The sequence below is a fragment of the Chiloscyllium punctatum genome, chromosome 4, assembly GCF_047496795.1.
Source record: "Chiloscyllium punctatum isolate Juve2018m chromosome 4, sChiPun1.3, whole genome shotgun sequence".
Lineage (NCBI taxonomy): Eukaryota > Metazoa > Chordata > Chondrichthyes > Orectolobiformes > Hemiscylliidae > Chiloscyllium > Chiloscyllium punctatum.
In genome coordinates, this window is record NC_092742.1 from 37,105,530 (window position 1) to 37,121,819 (window position 16,290).

A 16,290-nucleotide genomic window follows, 5' to 3' on the forward strand; every position below is an offset into this window, starting at 1 on the left:
TCCTTGAAAGTGGCAACAGAAGTGGATAAGGTGGTCAAGAAGACATGGTATGCTTGCCTTTATTGGTCAGGTTGTTGAGTACAGAAATTGGCAAGTCATGTTGCAGCTATATAGAATTTTAGGTCAGATTTGGAGTATTCTGGCCACAATTACCAGAAGGATGTGGAGGCTTTGGAGAGGGTACAGAAAAGGTTTACTGGAATGTTGTCTGGTTTGGAGATATTAGCTATGAGGAGAGATTGGACAATCTTGGATTGTTTTCACTTGAATGTTTGAGGGTGAGGGAGTAACTTGATAGAATTTTACAAAATTTGACAGGCATGGATATAATGGATAGAAGGAGTCTTGTTTTCTCCAGTGTAAAAGTGTCAATTACTCAGGGACGTAGGTTTAAGGTACGAGGGAACATAGGTTTAAGATAAAAGGAGGAAAGTGAGAGGTACTTTTTTTTGATGCAGAAGATGCTGGAATGCTGCCAGAAAAGGTGGTGGTAGGAGCAAATACAACAACAACGTTTAAAAAGCATCTTGACAGATACATGAATAGGCAGGGACTAGAGGGATTTGGACTGCACAAAGGCAAAATTTTTTTAGTTTAGAAAGGCATCATGAGTCAGCACAGTCTTAGGGGTAGGGGTAGGGGCAGGTGGCAAAGAACCTGTTCCTGTGCTGTATTGTTCTTTGTTCATCTACCTCGTTCCTCGAGGTTTTTTTTTGTACTAGTAACAAGGAGCATTGATGAGGGAAAGCATATTGATATGGTGTACATGGGCTTCCAAATAATATTCAATACAGTGCCACACAACTTGAGAAAGGTTGTAGCTCATCGACTAAAAATGTTAATAGCAACATGGAGGGATATGACATAGAGTATTGGTTAATGGGTTTTCTTCAAGCTAGAAGGAGGTTTGTACTGGAATTTCTCAGGAGTTAATATTGGGACCCTTGCTTTTTGTGAGGACTATAGTGATTGCAATTTGTTAGAGATACAGTATTTTTAATTGAGATTTTTGAAGCAGTTCTCTAGAAATCAAATTGAGATGTAAGAAATAACAGTCAGAAATGTATATCCAGATTTATTTGTCATAAAAACTCAGTTTGTTGTCTTTCAAAGCCAGCTGATGTCCTATCGAAGTATTTGTATTAAGATGGTGTATTAAGGGTAATGAACATCTCAATGTTTCTCCTGAATAAGCACAAGGCAAATTGACATTCAATTGGAAAGAGATTATTTTAAAAGGATGGCTCAAAATCTTAAGGACTTTTAATAGAGGTGGTGGAGTAGACATTTATGCAAGTTGTACTCAATAATAGGATTGAGATCATAACAGTCGAAAGTGTGACAGCAGGTCAGGCAGCATCTGAGGAGCAGTTGTTTAAAGGCGAGAAATGAAGATCTTGCTGAGATGCTAATCCTCATTGATAATGGGTTGCAGGCTGCAAAGAACATGGCATAGTTTCAAAGACAGAAATAAGAAAAGATTTCTACTACTATTGTGCAACTTGATCTATACCCCTTCAAATATCTGCACACGTCTGCATGCACACATGCACACACAGTCATAAAGATTGACACAGATATAATGAGTGGAGAAAGAATATGGGCAAGTAAGCAAAATTTCTAATCTCAAAAATCTGGATTTCAAGAGTAGTCCTGGTTTAATTTTTAACACTCAAGACATGCTATTATCTCTATGATGATCGTCAATCTTCTATTTGATAATTGATTGGTTGGACCTAGGTCTTTCCTCATCAGAATTCTTCCCTCTAAGCTTTCTTGGCTTTCTGTCTTTTACCCACAAAGCATCATAGAATCACAGAATCTCTACAGTGTGGAAACAGGCCATTTGGCCCAACAAGTTCACACTGACCCTCTGAAGAGTAACCAACCCAGACCCATTTTGACAGGAGAGAGAGGGAAAGATGGAAGTTTTCTCTTTGCAGGCTCCATATGCTTCTCTATCTGTTGTTCTCACACTTACAGTTTTAGATATTCGGAAGCTCAACCTATTAGAGGGTTGTTGTTAGAAAGAATCCCCTTAAATCTAAAGACTTGGTCTCAAATTCTCCACCTTGCTGCTTCATGCAGTCCTCAATTTTCAAGTTGAAAACACTCCTGATATTTTAGTTTCTAAGCAGTTGAAACTTCATTTCAGGTTTTGGTCCCAACAAAGAAACAAAATGCATAATCCAACTGGTGAAAACTCCAGCGGTACTTGAAATTATGTTCTAGAAGAAAACAGATGTGATAAAATTCTATTTAAATCTTTGTAGTTCTGCTTGGCAAACTGATTATTATCTTAATTTATTTATGTATGGTGACCATTGCTGCCAAATCCATTATTTACTGTCCATCTCTAATTACCCATGAGATAGTAGTGAGCTGGTGCCCTAAAACACAATAGCCCATAATGTAGCTGCACTCACAGGGCTGTTAGAAAAAGATTTCCAAAATTTTCACTCAACAATGAGGGAACAATAGTATAGTTCCAAATGAGAATGGGGTATGATTTGGAGTAGGTTATGGAGGCGGTGGCAGTTCCAAACACCCATTGCCTTTGTCCATCAGATGACAGAGGCTTTAAGTTTTGCAGTTATAGTTGAAAGTGACTTGGTAAGGTGTTCCTATGTATCGTGTAGATGGTACACAGTGCTGCCATTGTGCCCTGGCAGTGAAGGAAGTGAATGTTTGAGATGGTGGTTAGGGTGCTGATCACATGGACTGCTTCATCCTGAATATAGCCAAGTGCACTGTTAAAGAGAAGTGAGGCGTATTTACCCCCACCCAATGCTCCACTAATTTGCACAGCCATTTGGAGGTTCCGTACATACAGATCATCATGCTGAAGCCATTCCAGGCATTGACTTCTTGTTTTGGACACCACTGCTGGACAGAGACAACAGAAGCTTCTATACAAAATAATGAAAATAACTAAAGGGAAAGTTGTTATCTGTCTCCTGACTTGGCACATGCATGATTGTGAGCCATTAAATCACACTGCATACAGTTTATCCAAAGATGCTGTGGCATTGCTAGGACCACAGGTTTTACTTTAAGTTGACGTGTTTGCCATCATTGAGATGAACAGAGAGATAAAAATAGCTGCAAATCAGCCATGATCTCTTCTGGGAATCCAATGTGAATGAACATTTTCTGGCAATACTTAAGCTGTATTGCTTATAGCAAAGGGCTTATCTGATGTTTTGAATTACATTGTTATCAAAAATAAACTTTCTGTAACCATCCACAGTTTAGCGCTGCACCCAGAACGAACTTTAGTTGCAACAGGTCAGGTGGGAAAGGAGCCACATATATGTGTGTGGGATACCTACAACCTGCAGACGATATCCATCCTGAAAGATGTGCACACGCATGGAGTAGCCTGCTTGGCCTTTGATCATGATGGTCAGGTAAGTAAATTACACGCTAGTTAAACTGTTCAGCTTGGCATGTCACATATAATAAAATAGACTTTGAGAAGTTCTTTGATGTTAACTGGTGGAGGAAATGTATGAAGATTTAACACATTCTAATAACTTGTATTTTATAAATTGACTATTCATCATTGAATATCTCATTGTGTTGCTTACTCTCATTAATTTGTTATATAACCTTGCATAATTTTTATTCTTTAATTTTTTAAAGTTTGATCCAAATCTGTATGCAACAAATTCCATTCATCTATGCATTCTTCATGTCATTTTTGAAAAAAAAATCACTACCATTTACCTACCTACCTTTCTTTGCTAAGTTACGTCTATAGCCCCCTTTGGAGCAATTCCAAGTTTTTTCCATTTCTGCCATCCTAGACTTTCTGATAACTAAATTATTAGTAGACTATACTTGAAGTTTTGTTCATAATATCTGTTAACTTTTTCTTGAAACAGGAAAACAGTTCAAAATTCTTCTATGATTGCAATCTAACTATGCATGACTTCTAACTGGAAGTTTTTTTTTCTCTCCTGTACACCTGTGGTTTCCAAGTTCCACAATTACACTAGATGTAGAAAAAGCTGAACGACCTTTTTCCTATTTCAATTTCCAGGACAATTCTGATATTCAGAGAGATACTTAATCTTTTGTTTAATGTATATCTCATGATTTGGGTCTAATCAGCACAATGGGGACCAGTATTTCAATCATAGTCAGTCATGTGTGTTCACTTGTTGCCCCTTGTGCAGCAAAGCCAACTGTGGATCCACATATACAAGCGTATAAGTTGTAGCCTACCATCGCCATCTCTGACTTTAGATATGGTTGCACCTCAACTAGGTTGAGACGCCAATTAAAGGACACTGGAACTTTGTTCTTTGAAATTGATTGTGGTGACTTACAACTACTTAGAACTGATTGCTGTATTAATTTGTATTTTAACATTTAACATCAGTGATTAATTTTGTCAGCAATATCTCATTTGATATAATTAGATCATCGATGTTGGGATTATGTAGTGATATTCTCTGTCTGCAATTTGGCCATAATGGATTAGATTCTTTGACTATCTGCACCCAGTACTGTCCTGTATGCGTTGAAATTAAATCATTGTCATTTGGATGACTATCCAGTAAATATTTTGGTAAATCCTTAGGTTTACTACCACATGCCCTTTTCCTAAGACAGAACCACAATGTGCAGACTCCTGATGACTTATTCTGTTTAGCAATTGTACAAAGTGTCCATTTCCTCCTGGTGCAAAATACAATTGGTTTAGTTTAGTTATTTGTCCAATCTTGTCACTGTAAATGTTTACAGTACTATATTTATGGATCCACATCTCAAGTAGGTACAAATGGAAATTAATTTAAATAATTTGAGCTGTGCTTTGAATCAGAACTAATAAAATATGAAATGTGATTTTTTTATGGAAAAGTACTTCCATAATTAATCATGTAAAGAATTAATCGCGTAGCTATCCAGTGCTATTTTACAACACTTAAAAAGTATTTAGATTTTAAATATTAAGTTGCAAGGTTTCATGTTAATACCAAATATAATTGAAACCTTTGCAACTTAACTATGTGGATTTTTTTTTCAGTTGAGAAATATTCCCCAATGGTTGGAAAATCTGGTTAATTACAGTGGATTATGGTAACTACAGATCTTCTGTAAGATATAAATAAGAAGGGATTGGGTGAGAGGGAGGATTTGTTAAGTTTTGTAAACCAGTAGAAAAAGAAGTTTTCACTAATTTCTATTTCTTTTTCCCTCTTCACAGCGCTTGGTATCTATTGGTCTGGATTCCAAAAACACTATTTGTGTTTGGGATTGGAAGAAAGGAAGAGTTCTTGCTACTGCAGCAGGGCACATAGATAGGGTAACTGGCTTTTTACACTTTTCCACAACAAATGCCATGCCAAAGAGTTTGCAGTGTAATGGACATTTGTTAAACTATGTAAATAATACATTAGAAATGTTGGCAGAAAATCATACACTAAACAGTGCTCCCAACAGTGAGTGGGAGGTAGAAGAACAAATAAGTAAACAGGTTATGGAAAGATGTAGAGGCAATAGGATAATGGTAATGGGAGAGTTTAATCTTGCCAACATTGACTGGGATACACTTAGCATCAGAAGTCTGGATGGGGTAGAATTTCTAAGAAGCTTCCGGGTTTTCTAGAGAGTATGTCAATAATCCGACGAGGGAAGAGGTCATATTGGACCTGGTACTGGGGAATGAGCCAGGCCAGGTGGTAGAAGTTGCGGTGGGGGATTTCTTTGGGAACAGTGACCAGAATTCTGTAAGTTTTAGAATACTCCTAGACAAAGATGAGAGTGGTCCTAAGGGAAGAGTACTAAACTAGGCTAAGGCCAAATATATCAAAATTAGACAGAAGCTGGGAAATGTGGATTAGACACAGGTATTTGAAGGGAAGTCCACATTTGATATATGGGAGGCTTTCAAAGATAGGTTGAAGATAGTACAGGATAGGCATGTCCTGTTGAAGGCAAAGGACAGGAAAGGCAAGATCAGTGAACCGTGGATGACCGGAGAAATCGTACGACTAGCCAAGTAGAAAAGGTCCAGATAGATAACAGAATGAGCCCTAGAGGAATATCAGAAGACCAGTCTTAAACGAGAAATCAAGCGAACTAAAAGGGGTCATGAAGTAGCTTTAGTGAGCAGAATTAAGGAGAATCCCAAAGCATTTTATTCTTATATAAGAAGCAAGTGGGAAACTAGAGAAAGGATTAGTCCACTAAAGGAAAATGAAGGAAGGCTGTGTGTTGAACCTGAGAGAATGGGTGAGATTCTGGATGATTACTTTGCATCAATGTTCACTGAGGAGAGGAACATGATGAATGTTGAGATTAGAGATAGAAGTTTGATTAGTCTGGATCACATTGACATAAGTAGGGAAGATGTGTTGGGTAGGCTAGAGGTAATTAAGGTGGACAAATCCCCAGGACCGGATGGCATCTATCCCAGGTTACTGAGGGAGGTGAGAGAGGAAATAGCTGCACCTTTACAGATATCTTTGTGGCATCCTTAAACACAGGTGAGGTGCTGGAGGACTGGAAAGTTGCTCATGTTGTCCCCCTGTACAAGAAGGGATATTCCAGATAACTACAGTCCAGTGAGCCTGATATCAGTGGTGGGAAAGTTGCTGGAGAAAGTACTGAGGGATATGATCTATTTATATTTAGAAAAGAATGGGCTTATCAGTGATAGGCAACATAGTTTTGTATGGGGGAGATTGTGCCTTACCAATTTAATAGAGTTTTTTGAGGAAGTGGCCAAGTTGATAGATGAAGGAAGGGCTGTTGGTGTCATATATATGGACTTCAGTAAGGCGTTTGATAAAGTTCCCCATGGTAAACTAATAGAGAAAGTGAAGTCACATGGTGTGCAGGGTGTTCTAGCTAGGTGGATAAAAAAAACTGGTTGAGCAACAGGAGACAGAGTAGTAATTGAAGGGAGTTTCTCGAAATGGAGAAAGGTGACCAGTGGTGTTCCACAGGGATCAGTGCTGGGGCCACTGTTTGTGATATACATAAATGATCTGGAAGAGGGCACTGTTGGTATGATCAACACGTTTGCAGATGACACGAAGATTGGTGGAGTAGCAGAAAGCGTAAGAAAGGACTGTCAAAGAATGCAGGACAATATAGATATACTGGAGGGTTGGGTAGAAAAGTGGCAGGTAGAGTTCAATCCAGACAAATGTGAGGTGATGCATTTAGGCAAGTCTAATTCTAGAGCGAATTGTACAATGAACGGAAGAGCCTTGGGAAAAGGTGATGAGCAGAGAAAGCAAGTCCATTGTACCCTGAAGGCTGCTGCAGAGGTGGATAGAGTGGTCAAGAAGGCATATGGTATGCTTGCCTTCATCAGACGGGGTATTGAGTGTAAGAGCAGGAAGGTCATGTTAAAATTGTACAAGACATTGGTTCAGCCACATTTAGAATACTGTGTACTATTCTGGTTGCCACATTACCAAAAGGATGTGGACACTTTGGATAGGGTGCAGAGAAGGTTTCCGAGGATTTTGCCTGGTATGGAAGGTGCTAGCTATGAAGAGAGGTTGAGTAGGTTAGGTTTGTTTTCATTAGAAAAAAGGAGAATGAGGGGGGACCTAATTGAGGTTTAAAAATTCATGAAGGGTATAGACAGGGTGGATAGAGACTACCTTTTTCCCAGGGTGGATAGAGACTACCTTTTTCCCAGACATCCCATTCAATAATGAGATGTCATACTTTCAAGGTGAGAGGTGTAAAGTTTAAGGGGGATATACATGGCAAGTACTTTACACAGAGGGTGGTGGTTGTCTGGAATGTATTGCCAGCAGAGGTGGTAGAGGCAGGCACGGTAGATTCATTTAAGATGCATCTAGACAGACACGCGTAGGTGGGGAGCAGAGGGATACAAATGCTTAGGAATTGGGCGACAGGTTTAGACAGTTGATTTGGATCGACTCGGGCTTGGAGGGCCAAAGGGCCTGTTCCTGGGCTGTAAATTTTCTTTGTTCTTTGTTCTAAATTTATTATTAATTGGGTAAATGACTGCATGAATGGTGGGGGCTTGAATATAACAAAACAAGAGGTTGCAAAGTAGCATTAGTTTTAAGGTCCTTCAGATTTCTGGAGCAATAGTTAATGGATGCCACTAAAATGGGTGATTAGAATTAACAGTCTATGCCTGACAATTCTAAAGGTTTGTGCTTAAAAATGTAAATTATTCAACAACTTGAATTAGGTAATTATGAAATGATAGATTTTAGTCGGAAGTGCGTGGAGAGGACACTAAACTAAATCATACAATTTTAGCTAATGGCCAGGAACAGAGTGTTACTTTTATAAGCATACAGTTCTTTGGCAGAAAATGCTGAGAAGACACTGATTATTTTAAAAGAAACATAAAGTGCAAAATACACAAGGAAGTTATGCTAGTTCTAAATTAAAGATTGGTTAGCTTCATTTGCACTGTATCTAATTCTCAGCATCACACCAGGAAGTGTGATAGGGCCTTTTCAGGTGGAACAGAAAGGTTTGCTGGAATCGTATCTGGTAAGAGAGACTTAAGTTATCAGGTGAGACAGAAGATGTGGTTGTCCTTAGAGATGAGAATGAAGCATAAGTTACGAAGGGTTTTAGAAATAATGACGAGGAAGTGTTCCCAGTGACAGAAGGTTTGGAACCACAGAACATAATTTTAGGATATTGGCGTAACAGTAAGAGGTATTTTAAATTCTTTTGATCTAAAATCCAAAGGCAGAAAGGGTGGTGGAAGCAAATTCAGTAATAATTTCCAAAAAGGAATTGGTAAATGTTTGAAGGAAAAACAAAAATATAGACTAGGACTGCGATTGTGTTAAGGGCTTAGCTAGAGAGGAATTTATTAATTATGTACAAGAAAATTTTGTGATTCAGTATGTGGATGTGCCTACTAGAGAAGGTGCAAAACTTGACCTACTCTTGGGAAATAAGGCAGGGCTGGTGACTAAGGTGTCAGTGTAGGAACATTTTGGGGCCAGTGATCATAAGTCTATTAGATTTAAAGTTGTGAATGGAAAAGGATAGACTTGATCTAAAAGTTGAAGTTATAAATTGGAGGAAGGTCAATTTTGTTGGTATTAGGCAAGAACTTACAGAAATTCTTTGGTAAAGGGACAGCTAGAAAATAGGAAGCCTTCAAAAATGAGATAACGAGAGTTCAGAGGCAGTATGCTCCTCTTAAAGTGAAGGGCAAGCTGATAGGTGTAGAGATTGCTGGATGACTAGAGAAATTGACACTTTGGTCAAGAATAAGAAGGAAGCTTATGTCACATATAGACAGCAGAGATCGAGTGATTCCCTAGAAGAATATAAAGGCAGTCGGACTATACTTAAGAAGAAAATCAGGAGGGCTAAAAGGGGATATTAGATAGCTTTGGCAAATAGGGTTAAGGAGAAATCAAAGGGATTCTACAAATATATTAAGGATGAAAGGGTAACTAGGGAGAGAATATGGCCCCTTAAAGATCAACAAGGCCATCTATATGTGGAACTGCAGGAGATGGGGCAGATACTAAACAAATATTTTACATCAGGGTTTACAGTGGAGCAGGATATGGAAGATAGAGAATGGGGAAATAAATAGTGACATTTTGAAAAATGTCCATATCAGAGAGGAGGTGGTGCTGGATATCTTAAAATACATGGAGGTGAATAAGTGCCTGTGACCTGATCAGGTGCATCCTATAACTCTGTGGGAAGCTAGGGAAGTGATTGCTTGGCCCTTTGTTGAGAAATTTGTTTCATCGATATTCATAGGTGAGGTGCCAGAAGACTAGAGGTTGGCTAATGTGGTGCCACTATTAGACAAGGAAACCTGACATCAGTGGTGGGCAAGTTGCTGAAGGAGTCCTGAGGGACAGGATTTACATGTATCTGAAGAAGCAAGGGCTAATTAGGGTAGTCAACATAGCTTTGTGCATGGGAAATCATGTGTCACTAACGTGATTATTTTGATGAAGTAATGAAGAGGATTGATGAAGGCAGACTGGTGGATGTTATCTGTAAGGACTTCAATAAGGCATTCAACAAGGTTCCTCATAATAGACTGGTTAACAAGGTTAGATCACATGGAATACAGAGAGAATTAGCCATTTGGATACAGAACTGGCTCGAAGGTAGAAAATAGAAAGTGGTGCTGGAGGATGTCTTTCAGACAGGAGACCTGTGACTAGTGGTGTGCCACAAGGATTGGTGCTGGATCAGCTGCTGTTTGTCATTTATATAAATGATTTGGATGTGAACATAGGTGGTATAGTTAGTAAGCTTGCCGATGACACCAAAATTAGAGATGTAGTGGACAGCAAAGAAGGTTACCTCAGATTACAATGGAATCTTGATCAGATGGGCCAATGGGCTGAAGAGTAGCAGATAGAGTTTGATTTAGATAAATGTGAGGTGTTGAATTTTGGAAAGGCAAATCAGGGCAGGACTTATATACTTTAATGGTAAGATCCTGGGGAGTATCGCTGAACAAAGAGACCTTGAAGTGCAAGGTCATAGTTCCTTGAAAGTGGAGTCACAGGTGGTTAGGACAGTGGAGGTGGTGGTTGGTATGCTTTCCTTTATTGGTCAGTGCATTAAGTATAAGAATTGGGAAGTCATGTTGTGGCTGTACTGGACACTGGTTAGGCTACTTTTGGAATAGCGTGTGCATTTCTGGTGTCCCTGCTATAGGCAGGATGTTGTGAAACTTGAAAGGGTTCAGAAAAGATTTAGAAGGATGTTGGCAGGGTTAGAAGGTTTGAGTTAAAGGAAAAGGCTGAATAGGCTGCAGTTATTTTCCCTGGAATGTCAGAGGCTGAGGGCTGACCTTATAAAGGTTTATAAGATCACAAGGGGCATGGATAGGGTGAATAACCAAGTCTTTTCCTTGGGGTGGAGGAGTCCAGAACTAGAGTGCATAGGTTTAGGTGAGAGGGGCAAGATTTAAAAGAGACCTAAGGGGCAAAATTTTCAGACAGAGGGTGGTGCGTGTGGAATATACTGCCAGAGGATGTGGTGGAGACTGGTACAATAACAACATTTAAAAGGCATCTGGTTGGGAACGTGAATAAGAAAGGTTTAGAAGGATATGGACCAAATGCTGGTAAATGGGACTAGATTAGTTTAGGATATCTGGTTGGCATGGATAAGTTGGACCGAAGTGTCTGTTTCTGTGCTATACATCTCTGACTCTGTATACTAAATTCTGGAAAAGAGCAAGGAACTGGGGCTAATTGTGCCTACTCAGTGGATAGATCCAATGTACCGGAACACCTCTTTCTGTGTGATATCATTTCAATGATTTGTAAGATGGTATTTTGAACCACTATATGTATTTCATCAAAAGGAGAAGGCTATATACTAAAGGGTGATCGGCTGCCTTTGTGCTACAAGCAAATGGCAGGTGAGATTTTATAGTTTTATAGGTTTTGTCCTTCATGAAGTGATTTGTACTTGCATTTTTAAAAGGCTGGAATTCATAATAAAGCTCTCCAAATTGATCCTGAGCAGATATATGTTCTATTTTATTTTACATTAAAACCAAACTTCAGGTAGCAAAAACTACACATTTTGTACCATCAATGAATTGAATTGTCTCTCATAGAAACATCAAAAAGAAAGAAGTTATTTACAGGTAGATAGTGTCTTACAGGGCAAACAGGTGTATTTCATAACAAAATAAATACTTTTTCAAGTGTAGTGACTGATATAATGCATTTAAATGCCACAGAGAGATGTGTGCAGAGATGGATGTCCAGATATTTAGTTTGTAGAGATGTTGTTTGAATGATAGCAATAGGATAAGTCAATTTGTCTCTTAGAGTAGTGCCATGGGGTCTATATATTTGTTTGATAGCTGACAAGGTATTAACTTAACATCTCATCTTGAAGACTGTATGTTTAGTGTATAAATACCTCAGGACTGCATTGAAGTGGTAACCCAGACCAATTGCTTTGATCCATGACATTCTGATTGAGATGAGTGCATGGAGTCGAGGCTGACACTGTAAAAGATATTTTGCTATTCTAGTGAAGGTTCTCTTTCATGGTTGAACATGCTTAATAGCTGGTGTCTAAGATTTCATGTTTTGACTAAAGTTATGTTAACATAGAAATTACTGACTTGTCAGTGCTATGATCCCAAGGCTTTAGAGATTGATAATGGTATTGGTCATCACAGGTTTATTTCACTCCTGTATTCACAATTGCTTACAGGAGAAAGATATGAAGTCTGCTTGCAACAATAGCATGAAGATCTTTCCCATGATGAATCATGTTGGATTCCTGAAGGTGTGCTATAGTACTATGTCAGCTGGATTTATAAGCATGCTTTGTACTACACTCCTATTTCTTGGATAAAGTTAGTTCCAGTTCCTTGAGGATACAGTAGTATATGAATTCTTAGCTAACATTAGACAATGAACTAATTCAGGGACTACTGATAGTGGCCTACAAACTACCACCACAGATAACTGGATAAGGCAAATAATTTAAGTTTCACCTCATTAGCTGGAGTTGTTTTTTTGAGGCCATTCTTGATGTTTTTATAGGATAATTTAAAAATTACCTATCTTAGGTTCCTGAAATGGAGTTGTTAAAACTTGAGAAAGGGACACATTATTTCACCAAACCATCTAAATAATTACACGGGTATCTAATTCCACACATTTTCAAGGCTGTTGCAAGAAGCTTCTCAATTTGTAGAACAACAAGCAATGAATATATAAAGTAAATGTTTTTATTTTCAGTAACTGAGCCATTGAACATTATTATTCAGAAGGATATGATACATAGGCTGATTTTGTTTGTTTGTTTGCCAGAGACATGTAAAACTAATCCCATTGTTCTGTTCCTCTTGTCCTCAGATCTTCTATCTTTTTCTGTTTCAAATATTTATTCCATTTTTCCATTGAATATACAATGCTCTCTGCCTCACCTATTCTCTAGTAAAACATTCTATTTTTCAACAACGTTTTGCATAAGTACATTTGTCCAAACCACACTCCTCCTCATCTTAATGATATTATGTAAATTGATCCAGCAATTAGAAATAATCTTACCATCTTCAATCGATCAAAATAAAAGGAAAGTTTTGCATTTATTAATTTTTTGCCTTCATCAACATCAGGACATCTAAAGTGCTTTACAGCCATGAAAAAAATGTGTTCTTTTTTTTGAAATGTGGGAAATGCAGCATACCATTTGCTTAGAAATGTAATAACCAGGTAACGTCTTATCATTTTAAAACCTTTCTTTAACCTCTCCTTCTTCACCTGACTTGCTTCCAAAGAAATTGTCAGAATCATGTGTCAAAACAGCACACTTGATTGGCACCCTATTGACATCCTTTCTCTCCAACACTGACACCATCTCTCATCAGCTGAGGTTGCCCTTTCTTCTTAACTCTGCCCCTCTCCTGAGGCATGGTGATCCTTGGGTTAAACTCTCCAGCAGATACCTAATGAGAGAGCAGACTATGATCGTCTTGGACTTTCACCTGCCCCATTTGCAAGAAGCACAGAAGCAACCTGTCAAGACTCCTTTGATAGCACCTTCCAAATCTGTGACCTTGACCGCTTATTTTCAGGAAATCCTTCAACTCCCCATCAAATATAAACTTGGACTTCCATCTATTATGGAAGAAATCAAAGCTGTCGTTAAACACATGATGAATGGAAGAGCTACAAAATTGGATTGGATTCTAGCAGAGACTTTCAAACTTGGAGGAGCAGAGCTCTCCCATCATCTCCATCAACTATTCCTGCAAATCTGGGAGAATGGCAGGGATTTCTTCTATCTCAGTGATGCTGCCATCTTCACCATCTTCAAGAAATTAGACAAAGGTTTTCTGCGAAAATGACAGGAAACTTCCTCCTGTCGATCGTCTGGAAGATCATTGCCCAAAACCTCACTGGACACCTTCTTCTCCCAGTTGCTGAAGAAATCCTTCTGGACAGCCAGTGTGACTTCCAACAATCTGTGGAACTGTTGGCATGATTTTCTCTGCTTGACAACTCCAACATCAATGCCAGGAACAGCACAACACATTCTACATAGCCTTCATTGACCTGAGGAGAAAGTGAAGACTGCAGATGCTGGAGATCAGTGTTGAGAATGTGGTGCTGAAAAAGCACAGCAGGTCAGGCAGCATCCGAGGAGCAGGAGAATCGATGTTTCGGGCATAAGCCCTTCCTCAGGAATGAGGCCATTGATCTGACCAAGGTTTTCGACTCAGTCAATCAAGAAGTGCAATGGAAGACCATATCAAAGGCCAGCTGTCCAGAAAAATCAATCCACATTCTCCATTTCCTCAATGACAAGGTGTCAGTGGTGGTCCTTACTGACTGTTATAACTCCAAGTCCTCCATTCTCTGCAACATCCTGGTAAATCTCTTTTGAACCCTCTCCAACTCAATAATATTCTTCCTATAACAGGATGATCGTAACTGGACACAGTACTTCAGAAGAGGCTTCACCAATGTCCTGCACAACCTCAACACTTATCTTCTATACTCAAAGGACTGAGCAATGAAGGCAAGCATGCTAAACTCCTTTTGTAACCACCTGTCTCTATATGATGTAAATGCCAAAGAATTATATACCTGAACTCCTAGGTCCCTCTGTTCTACAACACTAATCAAGGCCCTCCTATTAATTGTATAAGTCCTGCCCGTGGTTATTATGCTGAAATGCAATACATCACTTTTATCCAAATTGAACTCCATCTGCCATTTTCAGCCATTGACTCATTTGATCAGTGTAATCTTAGTAGACCACCTTCACCATCAGCTATGCCACCAATTTTGGTGTCATTCATAGATTTACAAACCATACCTTCGATATTCTCATCCCAATCATTTATACAAATGAAAATCAAAAGAGGATCCAGAACCAATCCCTGCAGAACACCGCTGGTGACAGGCCTCTAGTCTGCAAAGCAGCCTTCTACCACCACTCTGTCTCCTGCAGTTAAATCAATTATCCATCCAATTGGCAAGTTCACCCTGAATCCCATGTGACCAAACTTTACTAATTAGTTTCACAGTATGGCACTGGAAAAGCACAGCAGGATAGGCAGCATCAGAGGAGCAGGAGAGTCTATGTTTTGGGCAAAAACCCTTCTTTGGATGCTGCCTGACCTGCTGTGCTTTTCCAGTGTCACCCCCACCTTTTGATTCTGATCTCCAGCATTTGCAGTTCTCACTTTCTCTCATTTACTAATTACTCTACCATGCAAATCTTGTCAAAGGCTTTACTAAAGTTTAAGTAAATAATATCCACTGCTCTGCCCTCATCCATCTTTTTGTAACTTCCTCAAAAAACACAATCAAGTTTGAGACATGATTTGCCTCACACAAAACCATGCTTACTATCCCTAATCAATTTTTGCCCATCTAAATGTTTATAAATCCCATCTTTAAGAATCACTTCGGTTAGGCCACTATTGGAATACTGCATGCAATTCAGGTCTCCTTCCTATCAGAAAGATGTTGTGAAACTTGAAAGGGTTCAGAAAAGATTTACAAGGATGTTGCCAGGGTTGAAGGATTTGGGCTTTAGGGAGAGGTTGAGTAGGCTAGAGATGTTCTCCCTGGAGTGTCAGAGGCTGAGGGGTGACCTTATGGTGGTTTATAAAATCATGAGAGGCATGGATAGGATAAATAAACAAGGTCTTTTTCCTGGGGTCGGGGCGGTTTAGGGTGAGAGGGGAAAGATATAAAAGAGACCTCTGGCAACTTTTTCACACGCAGGTTGGTGCATGTATGGAATGAGCTGCCAGAGAAAGTAGGGGCTAGTACAATTGCAACTTTAAAATACATCTGGATGGTATATGAATAGGAAGGGTTAGGAGGGATAGGGGCCTGGTACTGGCAAGTGGGACTAGATTGGGTTGGGATATCTGGTCGACATGGACGAGTTGGACCAAAGAGTCTGCTTCCGTGCTGTACATCTCAATAACTCTATAACTTACCCACAACTGAAGTCAGACTCTCAGGTCTATTGATCCCCAATTTCTCCTTACAACTCTTAAACAAAGACACAATATTTATCAACCTCCAGTCATCAGGCACCTAACCTGTAGTTATAGATGATACAAATATTTCTGCAAGGAGCCCTGCAATTTCCTCCCTTACTTTCCATAGCATTCTGGAATACATTAGATCAGATCACAGAGATTTAACCACCTTTTATATTTTCTAAGACCTTCAGAACTTTCTCTTCTATAAGGTGCACTGTTTTTAAAACATCAACATTCATTTTCTCTAGCATTCATTTCTTTCTCCATGTTGTCACAAATCTGCTAATGTTCTT

The 16,290-nt window shown here is 39.1% G+C and overlaps 1 protein-coding gene across 2 annotated transcripts in view; it reads left to right on the forward strand.

Moving 5' to 3' along the window:
• Positions 1-16,290, forward strand: part of LOC140476194 (echinoderm microtubule-associated protein-like 5) — a 230,028-nt gene that overhangs the window by 27,300 nt on the left and 186,438 nt on the right. For both annotated transcript variants that reach the window (XM_072568398.1, XM_072568400.1), the window contains exons 2-3: positions 3,251-3,410; positions 5,216-5,314. In XM_072568398.1, the coding sequence (XP_072424499.1) occupies positions 3,251-3,410; positions 5,216-5,314 (259 nt within the window). The remainder of the gene's footprint in view (positions 1-3,250; positions 3,411-5,215; positions 5,315-16,290) is intronic.